Source organism: Tetrao urogallus (assembly GCF_951394365.1).
Source record: "Tetrao urogallus genome assembly, chromosome: 3".
Lineage (NCBI taxonomy): Eukaryota > Metazoa > Chordata > Aves > Galliformes > Phasianidae > Tetrao > Tetrao urogallus.
Genome location: NC_136815.1, coordinates 19459024 through 19472174, shown reverse-complemented (window position 1 = coordinate 19472174; position 13151 = coordinate 19459024). Strand labels below are relative to the sequence as shown.

The 13151-nt window shown below is 46.0% G+C and overlaps 1 protein-coding gene across 1 annotated transcript in view; it reads left to right on the top strand.

Annotated features, from left to right (window-relative positions):
• Positions 1-1222: 1222 nt before the first annotated feature.
• FZD6 (frizzled class receptor 6) overlaps positions 1223-13151 on the top strand; it is a gene marked incomplete at its 5' end in the record, with an annotated part of 28773 nt that continues 16844 nt past the window's right edge. Inside the window, one exon of the mRNA XM_079533490.1 lies at positions 1223-1402. Within this exon, the coding sequence (XP_079389616.1) occupies positions 1223-1402 (180 nt within the window). The remainder of the gene's footprint in view (positions 1403-13151) is intronic.

The following is a 13151-nucleotide window of genomic DNA, read 5'->3' as shown; positions in this document are numbered from 1 at the left end:
CCACCACGAATGCCAGCCAGAGCCAGGTGCTCCTCTGTCTGAATATTATTGTCTTTTTTCTCCAAGCTGATCCCGGTGCTTTGCATGAACGTTGCGTAGGTGCCACACTCACACAGATTGGCTGTCAGACCCTGACAGAGCATCGTCAGTATGGCTCAGCACACTGTCTGGAAACAGATCTCAGCAAGAGCTGACAGGAGGGACAAGTCCACTTCTTGATACCTGAAATTCTCTAAGTCACGGTTACACAACGTGTTGCATAGGTAATAAGCAGGAAAACGCAACTGCAAGATATCATAGAGAAGGGATTTTTTCACCCCGTATTTCTGCGAGTGCTTCGCTGAGATTCCTCGAGCTCAGGGCGGACGGACGGACCGATCAACGGCCGCTCACCAGAGCGCAGGCAGCGACCTGCCGCCCGCTGCCGAGGGGCGGGCAGCGCCGTGCCTCCTCAGGGGGAGGGAGGGAAAGGTGCGGCACCGCCCCGGCCCCCGCGCCGCCCTTTCAAGTATCGCGTGAGCGGCCCCGCTGCCCGACGCCACGTCCTGCCGGTGCCGCTGGGGAGCGGCGGCCATCGAGCCGCTGGGGGCTGCGGCCGGGTGAGGTGAGCGTGGGGAGCGGGCGGCGGAAGCGGCGACCGCGATGAGGCGGGTCGCGGTTCGCCCCGGGGAGGACGGGGGGGGGGGGGGGCGGTGGGAGGCGGGCCTCGCTGTGAGGGGGCGGCGGAGGCGCGGCCCGGGCGTGGTCGGGCTGCGGCGCCCGAGCGAGCGAGCCCCGGCTGCTGGCCGACCGCTGGGCCGCCTCCCCGCCCGGCCCCGCGGGCACCGCTTCCCAGGGCGGGGCTGGGAACCGAACGGCGGCGCTGGGAGCGGCCAGCTCTCCCTCGGGGCAGGTGGACGTCGGGAGGGCGCTCTCCTCGGTGGGAGCGGAGCGCGGTGCGGACCCGGGCTCTGCGCGGGGACCGAACTCGAGTTGTCGCGTCTGTTCATCGCCCCGTGTCGTCTCTTCCTGCGTTTGCAGGTTGAAGAAAGAAAGGATTTAATGAACTCGCGGCTGATCGAAATGGGAAGACGCCGAAAGCAGCAGCAAGGTGCCTGATCGGCCTTCTGCCTCTGCCGCCTTTGGAACGACAAGAGAAAGATGCGTGTTCTGATCCTTGTGGAAAGACAGTCCGTGTAACTGCGAGTGGAAGCTATGTGCTGAAGTGGGACAGCCTGACAAAATGGGGGTGCTTGTGTTCTTCGTGCCTTATAGCTTGCTTCTGACTGTAGTGCGAGGGCACAGCTTATTCACGTGCGAACCGATTACTATTTCCAGGTGTTCAAGAATGCCTTACAATATGACTTTTTTCCCAAATATCATGGGACACTACGATCAGGACACTGCTGCACTCCAGATGGAGGTGAGTTCTTCCATTCCTTCTGTAGGTGTGTAAATATAAACACTGTGAAATAAACCCTGATTTGTCATAGGGATATAGCTGATAGTAGTGATATCTGTTGTACTAAGTGATAAGCTGACTAGATGGCACTTCTTTGTGATGCTTTTGTCTGCTCTAGAGCTGCTTGGCCATGTACAACTGTGTAAGGGAGCTTTAGACGCACACAAACTCTCTTGGATTCTGTATTACACTGGCAGAAGAATGAATGTGGTGCATCAGTGTGGCTGTTCAGAGCCACACTGAAACAAAACTAGTTGCATGTAGCCTGTGTACCTCATAGAGCAATTCTTGAAATGCTCTAGGATTGTAGGTTATAGTATTGGCCCACCTGAATTCAGCTGATGCAAAAATAATATTTCTAAGTCATTGTTAGTTCTTTCTCTTAGCTTAGTTCTTCTCTTAGCTGACATCTATGGAGGAGACGTCCCTAAACTTATTCTTAGCCCCGCTTCCAACTATTTTACTGATTGATTTATTTCACATTCTGCTGTCATCTGACTGAATATAGAAAATCCTGACTTTTCAAACTGAAACCAAGTACTTTCCTACCAGAGCTGACTGTAACATGGCTCCCTTGAGAGAATGCCACCTCGTGGAAAGGCTTTGCTAATTACAATAGCTATAGAGGGTGAGAGCCTCTCTGGGTAAGAGGCTTGTAAAACAAGTTTAAAACCTGTTTTAGTAATGCCTTTTCATGGTAAGAGGAGGGGAGCACCTTAACACAGGTCTTGAAAAGCTCAAAGTCTTGTGCTATGCAGAGAGGGGAAAAAAAGAGGCGAGTTTTAAAACTCAGAAGTTTCTGGTGGTTGATTTTTTTTTTTTTTTTTTTTTTTTTTTTTCTTCTCCTTTTTAAAAAAAGAGAAAGTAGTCTTGTTGAAGGCTACAATTGCTGAAGTCTTATTTTGCATATTCATTACTGAGCTTGGGGAGGGAGCTTGGTTCAGTTGCCAAAGCTGTTTGGAATACTCAGGGTTACCACTTTTGTCTCTAGCTGCCAGTCTAGAAGGGTAGAGTCTTGTATTGTGTTTGTCAGCCCTGTGTAGATGTATGGGAAATTCCAGTGTCAAATGCTAAAATATTTGTATGTGAGCAACTGAATTCAGCTGCAGGTCTCAGATTATTTATGTGATTCTAAACTGGGAAGCAGGCTGTCAGCTTGAACTCTGTGCAGTGCCCTCTCCAGTCATCGTTTGTCTGGAATGCTCTCTTTCCACAGTGTCTGCCATCTTATGTTGTCAGGTATGGTGGTGGTTCTTGCTAGGCATGTCTTCAGTACAATTGCTGGAGTGGCTTCCGTCAGAATCCACACCTTCCAGTAACACTGCTGTTAGAGCATGCAGACCACTGTCGGTTTTTTTTTGTTGTTGTTGTTGTCTGGGCACTTCTGAGCTACCTGAAGCCCCTGTGTGGTGATCTGCCTTCCACTGTTTGTGACTGGACTGTGCTGCCTGACTGGTTGGCCAAACAGAAATGGCCAGACACCAGCCTTACTGGTGAAGGGGTGAGGAAGTTTGCTCCCTCTCCTTTTTGTACAGCTTCTATTGAACGTAGTGCTAGCAGTTGAACTGGAGTTAAGCAGTAAGGTCAGTCCAGTTTGTGGTTGGGCCTGGAGAGCAGTGTGTGCTTATGGATTCTGAAGTGATTGTACGTGGTGTTCAGTAATGGTGTTGGTATGCTTTGGGAGTGATTGATTGCGACAGTGATCTGCTCAGGTCTGCAAAGGTGCTGCTTTTCAGGGAAGCTGGTGTTGCAGCAGAGAAGGAGGAGTTACTGATTTCTGAAATATGCTTTTATTTTGTTTTACAACCATAAAAAAAAAAAAAAGCAGCTGGTTGGGAGGTGAGGAGACTCTTAAGAGCTTGAATTTTTCTGTGGTTGGTAGTCCAAACTTCATTTGTACCAAGGAAAGAATTTTAATCATATGTTGGTTAAAACATCTTTCTTTTGATCCTCAGTAGGAATGCTTAAAGGCTTTGGTTTTGAATTCCATCTCTCTTTCCCCTCCCCACAACTTGTTCTCAAGGCTGGGCACGGTCTTACAATGTAAACACAAGGTTTTGAGGCTGACGCTTGCTTTAATTCCCTTGCTTGATCTTAGCTGATTTTGAGCAAGTTTCTTAGTCAAAGCAGTCCCAGGACATATGGTGGAGATTTCTTCATGAAGTTAAAGTGTTTGGTGAAGGAAGTGTTTTCTGCTATTCTGCATTCTGGAAACTTATTTCCATTATTTATTCAGACTGTTTACTCCTAGGAAGAACAAAGAATTGTCAGGGAAGGGGATGACACTCCACCTGTCCAAAACTTTGCATTCTCTCCTCTGTCGTACTTCTAAGGCTCAACAGGGGTGCTCTCCTGCAGGGAGTCTTTTATAGCTGGAGGAGCTGTGACTTCCAACTGCGGGACCACAAAAGCTTCCATAGTGCTCTTCTTTCTGGAAGGATGTTAAATGGGTGTTTTTAGGGCTGCCGTCTTCCCAGTCCTACTGCAAGAGGGGATGATGTGGAGATAGTCTTAGGTGGTGGTTTTCCTTCTGGAAATCAGCTGGATCACCATGGAGTCAACCAATTCATGGTAGTGCATTTCTGTCTCATCTATTGGCTCTTCATGCTATGAATCAGAACACCAAACTAATTAAAGTAGCTGCTGTTCTGCACGTTCTAGTTAATGATGATAATTTTCCTGAATTCTTATTTTCTGCAATAGGAAATTTGTAATTTCCCATTGTTCTACATCTTTGCTGAATTTTTGGCTTTGTGAACTGAATTTAAGGTCCTTGAGTTTTGCTTTGTTTGCATTAGTTTTGTTTATGCAACAAACAAAAATTTTTTGAAAGACCCACCATATGACTTAGTGGTGTGAAGCTTTTAATGTTATCTAAGCACCTGTGTGACAGTGGAATCTAATTATTTGCAGATGCTTGCTGTATCTGTGCCTCAGCAATTTATCAGTGGCACTGCTCATGTTCTTACTTAGACTGAGAGACTGAAGAGGCAGAGTTTTTCTTCTGAGGGAAACAGGCAGGTATGACTGTAATGAAGCAGGCATTTTGCTGCTCTCCTGTAGTTGGAACTCCCTCTCGTGGTGCTCCTCAAAAACAAGTCACTTCTAATTTCAGTGTAATTACTTCAGCTATCCCAGAGTTGGTGTCAACACAAAGAATTGTTCTGTCAGAACAGAGAATGTAACTCTGGAACGTTTTCCTGTGGTCAGAGTTCTCAATCTTTTGTGATAGAACCACGTGTTTGTGATGAGTTTGGTGGAGCTGACTGCAGCAGTGGCAGGAACTGAGAACTAGAGTCAGTTAATCTACCAAAATTGTCTTGAAGTGGATTAAAAAGTACTTTCGAAAGTTTGATACCAAAATTCTGTGGCTTTCTACTTCTGTACATTCAGTGAGTTTAATTTTTTTAATGTGATCTCTTAACTTGCCTTCTCTAGGTATGAGTTTGCAATTAATTCAATATGAAGATGTGTGGAAAAACTGGAAACGTCTAGCAAGCTTAAATAGTATATATATGTATTCTGATTTATATAGCATAACACACTGGCAGGAGGAATAAGATCAGGTTTCCAAGCTTGTGTAGGTTGGGAGTGTTGGAGAAGAGAAGTGCAGCAGTGTGGAATGCTGTTACTGGGATGTTCTGCAAAAGTGTGAATTTACTGAAACATGTAGAGACAGGCACCCTGCCTCTCTCCATACAATATGTGAACCATTAATACTTGAGGATTGGAAGCCAAAATCTCTCAAATTCTTGGTAGCTCAGCTTCAGTTAAGAAAGCAGTGGATGTTCTGTATCTGCCTGGAGTTGCTGTTTGTTCCTCATACTACCTCAGAGCCTAAGCTGGAGAGAAGATACAAAGGTATAAACAAGTACAAGGAGCTCCTGCTTACAACATCTGTTGCTGCTTCATTACCATATATAAGTGGTAGTAACTGCCAGGGAAGGCTTTAAAAAGGAAAGAGTCGTGAATGTAGCATGCTGTGCATCATTCAGTTAGTACAAAGTTAACTTATTTAGCTTATTGAAACAAGAGGTTTAGGTGGTGAAACAAGTAAAGTACTACTTGTTAGAATAACGTTTGCAGATGCTGAAATTCCTTATAGACACTTCATATCAAAGGGAATATGAAGTATGACTTCTGTGCTGGTTAAGTTTGTGGAAGAAGAGAATAGCAGCTGGACATGAATAACTCTCCTTTGTGCATCACAGTGTTACTTGTGGAAAAGCTTTGGCTACTGGATCCTAACATCAATTACACAAATCCGTATCCCTCTGTACAGCACTCAAAGTCAGCGAGTGCTCTTTGCTTTGGTGCTCTTTTGCACTTGCTCTCAGGTGTTTCCAAGGTGTCCTTAGTTCTTAGTAGTGAGAACTTCAGCAGTTCCTATCCCACCTTTGCTAATTCCTGTGGATGCACTAAATTACAGCCACTAAAAAAGTTTGTGTTTCCAGTAATACCATGGCCTGTCATCAGGAGTAGTGAGTTTGTGTTCCATTGTCCAAAACCAGCAAGTCTAACATGTATAGCCTTATTACGGTGGCCTGATGCATATCAGTTATCTGCTAGATCTAATGTTTGGTCTGAACAGCATTCCCTGTCTACTCGATAATGTGAATAATACTGCCTTGCTTGCTGTACTAAAAGGATGCTGCTTAGAGTCTAGTGGGGTCCAAAGTAATGTATGCTTGAAGAAGGGAGATTTTTTGCCCTGTGCTAAGTGTAGTTCATTGAGATGGTGCTAAATGTGATTCCCAGAGCTTTGCCTTTACCTGTGTTTCAGAGCTGTGCCCATAAATAGCTTGTTACAGGAATGGATCACAGGGTGAAGAGCTTAGTGTATGTTCCTTCTGCTGTGTGAGACTGAGGGGCTTAACCGGACTCAGAGCAGTTCTGTGCATGACATTTGAAGCTGACCTAAGGAGGGCTGTCATCCAGGTCTTTCTCAATAGCCAACCTTTCTTGGAATGCTATGGTGTCCTGTTTATCTCCTGAAGATTCTTGTCTTTTCCACAGTGCCCTGTGTGGTGTTGGCACATAACTATGAGTCCTGGTGGTCTCTGGATCTCACTGTGCAGCCTGCTCCTTCAGTTGCCCTCTTCCATGCTCATGTGCTAAAGGGGTGGTTGCTGGCTAAATCAAGCCTTGTATGTGTGGGTAGTAGGTCCAGCCCTGCAGCTGCAACCTGGTTCAGGAGGGTATCTGTGAGTGAACAGATTGATGCAAGCTTTGCTGATCATCACACCCCCCCCCCCTTCTGAAGAGACTGTCCTGGTTTTCAGGTCTTCCTGCAACTGGGAGATGCTGTTTGTCTACTGTGCTGCAGGAGTCGTGAGGCTGTGCAGAGCCTGTGCCCTTGCTGCGTGCAGGGTGGAACTGGAATCTGTCTGGTTTTCCAGTTATGGAATGTTTGTGATGTGCAGGATGACATGTGGGTGCAGTATGTTATGTATGTGTATGGGAACTGCTGAGTCACGGCCTGAACCTCTGATTAATCACCTGAGGCGAGCCATGAGTCAGCCAGAGGAGCACAGGTGAAGGCAATTCACCTGTGCTGCCGGAAGGGGTGGAGCCAGGCTCCACCCCTCCTAGACCTATTTAAGAGCTGGCTACCAGAGGGGAAGGATCTCTTCTGGAGATCCCCTCTCTTGGTGTCTTCTGGTGAGCTCAGCCGAAGGGTAAGCTCTTCCGCTTATTCTCTTTGTGATCATTGTCTACCTTGCTTGATTCTCTCGATTATATTGTGATTACAACATCTTGATATCTGTTGATTAAACAACTATATTGCAATTATAGCATCTTGATTATACACTTGGCGAGCCAGGCAGGCCAAATATACTGAAATTAACATCATGTCTTTTTTATGGAATTTCTATAAATGGGTCAAGGGGGAGAACAATACTCCTCTAGAGAAAATGATTCCAGGGCAGATCCCAGGATTTGAGGGATCGCCCTATTATGAGTTAGCTACTATCATTGAAAAATGGGGTCCCTTACGCGTTATGGGCAATATCTCCCCATATCGCATGGCGGACTATTTTCAAGGACTTGGCAAGGATGTCCTCATTACTAAAGAAAGACAACTGGCTGCCTCCATGGTGGCATGGCCATTATTAACTGCCTTAAATCATGCGGACTTAAGAAATAATACTTTAGAAACGGAAAATCAGCTTTTGAAAGACCGCGTTGAAAAGCTAGAGCACGAACTTGGCGTTTTAACAGGGAAGAAGCCAATTCTACATCTTCCCGTAGGCCAAATTCGTAGTATTTCAATAAATGATGACCAGACTCCTGAATCAACAGACTTCGTTGATCAGGAGAACAAGAAATCCAAATCAGACCTTGAATGTCCTATTCTGACTGATCCCCTGGAAATCCGTCCTGTTGTAACCCAGAAAACAAAAAAAGTACAGGACAGACCGGCAGGGGTGCCGCCTGATCAATGGCCCCCTGCCCAGACTCATTTACATGTAACGGCACGGCCATACACGGCAACAGAATTAATGGACTTAGTACAACGATTTCGGCAGAAGCCTAGAGAAAGTGTGCCAGCTTGGTTATTGAGACTATGGGATTCTGGGGCAGAAAGTGTCTTGGTGAATGGCCCAGAAATAGCCAAGTTGGCCACCATGACCATCCATCCTGCTCTCAGACAGAGGTTATATGTAGGTAATCAATATCGTGCTGAAAACCATTCCATACTAGAATGGTTAATGGCAGCCTGCCGTATGGTATGGCCAAATAAATCAGACATACCTTTACATACAGGCATGTGGTCCTCCATGGAGGACCTTCAAAACTATATCCGCGAACTGGGTGTAAGAGAGGCCATCTATGAAGATACATTTGATGGCCCTGATATGGTTAAATTTTCAGCAGGGATGAGAGATTTAATTTTACAACAAGCTCCCTCCCATCTGTATGGCACCTTAGTCTCCATATTGAATCCCCTTGTAGCATCAGAAGCCGTAGTCCAGCAGGCTGCCCAGTTAGTTGCCGACCTGGGAGAAACAGAACGCCTGCGGACTAGGCGCAATATTCGGTTTCTGGAGGAAGCAGAGGTCCTGCCGGTAAATAAAACCAAAATGCCGGCTACTCGAGCTCCTCCATCGGGACCCATAAGGGTATCCCGAAAACAAATGTTTAATGATTTAATTCGGGCTGGGGTCCAATTTGCTAAGATCGACCGCCAGCCCAACCATGTCCTTCTCCAGCTCTGGAGACAACTAAAGGACAATCAAAAATTCCAGAGCTACCCTAAGAAATCAAGGGTAAGAGCTATAGAGAGGGTTCCAACAACAACATGGAACCTAGAAGATTTTATTATTCCAAACAGAAAAAAGAAGCCACCTCAGGTGTCTCGGGCCACAATGCCTGAGCCATCAGAAGCAAAAGAATTGGCCCTAGCCCAATTCATGGAGTGACAAGGGATGTTAGTCCCCGTAGGGCCTCCAGACGGGACCGGAGGCCCTATGTAGAATTAACGATTTATTGGTCCCGAAAAAATATTCAGAGAGTAATGGCATTGGTAGACACAGGAGCAGAAACATCAATTATCTATGGAGATCCGGGAAAATTTGCTGGTGACAGAGTGATGATTGGTGGTTTTGGGGGACAGACTATTCCTGTCACCCAAACATGGTTAAAATTGGGGGTTGGGCGTCTCCCACCCCGGGAGTACAAGGTGTCTATCGCCCCAGTCCAAGAATACATCCTGGGCATAGATATTCTATGGGGTCTGGCTCTCCAAACAACTGTGGGAGAGTTCAGGCTTCGACAAAGATGTATCAGTATCCGGGCGGTGCAGGCAATATTAAGAGGCCATGCGAAACATGAGCCTGTTTGCCTGCCGAAACCGCGCCGGATTACTAACGTTAGACAGTATAGACTCCCGGGTGGGCAAGATGAAATATCGAGAACGGTGCAGGAATTAGAAAAAGTGGGTATTATAAGACCTGCACACAGCCCATATAACTCCCCCATATGGCCAGTGCGAAAGTCGGATGGCACATGGAGGATGACAGTAGATTACAGAGAATTAAATAAGGTCACGCCGCCTATTCATGCGGCTGTACCCAATATTGCCTCCCTAATGGACACATTGAGTAGGGAGATAAAAACCTATCATTGTGTCCTAGATCTAGCAAATGCGTTCTTCAGTATTCCAATAGCTGAGGAATCGCAAGATCAGTTTGCGTTTACGTGGGGAGGCAGGCAGTGGACCTTTCAGGTCCTGCCACAGGGGTACGTGCATTCACCAACGTATTGTCACAATCTAGTGGCGCGTGACCTGGCTGATTGGAGAAAACCTGATGGTGTTAACCTGATCAGTGGTTCACGCCGTGAAGGGGTGGAGTGTATGGGAACTGCTGAGTCACGGCCTGAACCTCTGATTAATCACCTGAGGCGAGCCATGAGTCAGCCAGAGGAGCACAGGTGAAGGCAATTCACCTGTGCTGCCGGAAGGGGTGGAGCCAGGCTCCACCCCTCCTAGACCTATTTAAGAGCTGGCTACCAGAGGGGAAGGATCTCTTCTGGAGATCCCCTCTCTTGGTGTCTTCTGGTGAGCTCAGCCGAAGGGTAAGCTCTTCTGCTTATTCTCTTTGTGATCATTGTCTACCTTGCTTGATTCTCTCGATTATATTGTGATTACAACATCTTGATATCTGTTGATTAAACAACTATATTGCAATTATAGCATCTTGATTATACAGTATGCCTTGACTGATAATGACCACAAGAAGCAAATGTGGAAAGAAGTGCGAGGAACTGGGGATGTGGTCATTGCTATTTACCTCTCGTGTAGCAATGTGATGATTATGACTTCTCAGTAGGAGTGTCTGCACCAGAAAGCTTCCTGCATATTCTCTACTGCTGCTCGACTGTTGATTCAGCAAGCCTTTGAGGCAAACTGGTTACTTTGTCTCCCCTGCTGTTGGCCTTTTTGGACCTCTTCTGTATATTGTACACAGCTGTAGTTGCCTCAGTCCTCAGTGCCTCAGTAGCAAATGACTTGCCGGAGCAGAAGATGGAGCAGATGGATGTCTGCCTGCTTCTTTTGAACTACCCAGTAGAGATAAGTGGAGACTTGATTGCTTTCTACGTAGCTATAAGAAGAAGGGAAGATGTGCAGGGGAGCATGAGGGCTGTGTAAAGCCACTGCTGTGATGAAACAAGAATTGCAGAGATTCAGAGGTGCAGGGGACAGATCCAGTAGTCAGTCTGCAGGACGGAAGGGCTGTACTCTTCCCAAAGATATTTGTAATCATCTTTTTTTTTCCTGTCTAGACCAAGTTATTTCAGAGAATAACCACATCCTTCCAAGACTGTCCCAGTCTGTATTCACAAATGGGTCTACACAATCAGATTGCTTTAGTGCCAGCAAATATTGCCTCTTTCCTGTTCACAAAGCACTTAGTGACCAAGCTTTTCCTGTATGCAAAAATTAAAAGCAGCTGTTCAAAGAGAGCCCGAAGCCCCTGGGTATCGTGATGGCTTAGCAACTGCATACTCTGTGACCAAGATTCTGTGTCCCATCTCCTTACTGCTTTATGCCATCATGCTCCCTAGGTTTAGGGAGGGTCTTTACCACTCATGTTGTGTGGCTAAAAAACTTATGATTCTTCACCAGTTTGACAGCAGGATGGCACAGGAGCAGTTCTGGACTTTCCACAGCCCTTGGTGGGTGGTTTGTCAGTGGCTGTTTGCTCTGTCTGGTTTGCCTGACCTCCCCAGTGCCACTGCAGCTGCTGGGATGATGTCTTGGTGTGGGCTGCCTGCTGCAGCTGAAGAAAGAGATGCCTGGACAAAGGGATAAAAGGAAGAGGTACCATCACATATGCCCTTCGTGAAGAGGAGGTTGCATCTACCTCCTTTTCAGAAGCAGCTGTGGCAGAGGGAGCACAGATGGATGTCCTTGTCTTCCTTTGAGGTTACAGAATAAAAACAGTGCATGTGAAGTGTTACTTTTTTTTTTTTTTTTTTTAAGATTTTATATAGCTATTTTTTTAATGTTAGTTGCTTTTTTCTGTTGCACAAATGACTTGCTCTTGTTTTCAAAATACAATGAAGATAATTACAGAAGTGAATTTAGAGTGGAAGGCTTGGTTTTCTATTATGTGCCTGCAATGATCTTCCCAGAAGCAGTGATTTGACAGAAAATTACTTTTATCACCATTTACAGGAGGTGGTGAATGCTAAATCTATAGGAAGTTCGTGATATGGTCAAAGCTTCCCAAACACAAACCAACCAAGGCAGCTGCCTGGTTTTCCATTGTTCTTCTCAACTCAGTTTGTGGCTCAGACCTCAGGTCGTTTTGTCTGGTGTTGTGTCTGATTTGTGTTGACCTATACTCTGAGGCTTCATTCAAAGGATCCTCCTGCCTGTTGGCCTGTGTGCAAGACAGAGGTGACTTGTACGGATTTTCAGGATGCTGACTAAGCCAATCTTTTTGAAGTTGAGTACAGCATTTGATTCAGCACTGTGTGAAAATCATTAAAAGTACTAATCCCTGTAAACTTTCCCTAATCCGTTCACTTAGCTGTGATGTAACAGATGACCTAAGTCTGGCATGCACAAGTCAGATGACTGGACTGAGTTGTTAAATTTCAAGCCCATCAAGTTGCATTTACCTCCCCCTCCTACCTGCAGCTCTTCCTGACTTCTGATTTTTTTTTTTTTATTTTTTTTATTTCCAGTAGGTCATACACTGGGGCACTGGCCCATGAGATGAGCTTTGTCTTGATTTCTTGCCCATGTGACATAGAAACAAATCATGATTGCTACTAACTTTGTTGGGAGGCTGAGGGTTGCATTTTATCATTCTCAGTTAGCATGGGAACTATCCTTGCAAGCCAGATTTTCCAAATCATGCATAGTGTCTTTGCTCCCCACCTAATTAACAGAATGGCAAGCCCAGATGTGCTTGGAGTGGAAAACTTGATGCACTCCAACAGCACAGATCCCTGCAGAGAGCTCTCAGGTCTAATAGGCATTGAGCCCTGGGAAATTAGCGCACTTGCAGCTCCGTTGTACTTCCCACTGTTCCTAGCTCCAGCAGGGCTCTGCAGGGGCAGCCAGCTCCCACTGGGTGCAGAAATAGCTTAGACCTATTGGAGTTTTAGTAGCTGAGGTTCAGTGTCTGTGCAGTTACGCCATGTAACTGTGTTCCTGGGTGGACTTGGAGCTGGCTGGACTTCTGCAGAACTGGGCAAGATGCCTTTACGTCTGCAGAACTGCCTGCCTTGTCATTATGATGATCCCACAGTGGTAAGAGGCATTGAATGGATTATGATGGCTTAGGTTTAGAGAAGGGAAGGTAACTATTTTGCAGGAGGAGAGGGCTGGCTGAGCCTTCTACACTAAGCGATGTGACAGGTAAAGCTGTAACTCTAGGCTGTAATTTTCCGGCACAGGAAACCTTGCTTTTTTTCCTATGGCCCTCTGTCAATTGATTTAAAATACTTAAGAATCCTGTTTTGCTGAGCGTTTACCTTCTCTAGTGAGCATACCACTTGTGAGCAGCCTCTTTTTGACTGCTTGAATGTCTATTTTATAGACTGGTGAAGGAAAAGAGCACGGGTCCGTGAGCGTTCTAAGGCAGTTTTCATTCAATAAACTACTCAGAGCTTGGAGTTAGATGCCTGGTTTTGGATAGCCATACAATCTGATGCCTGCTCCTCTTAAGCTTCTTCTAGTTGTGAGGTTCAC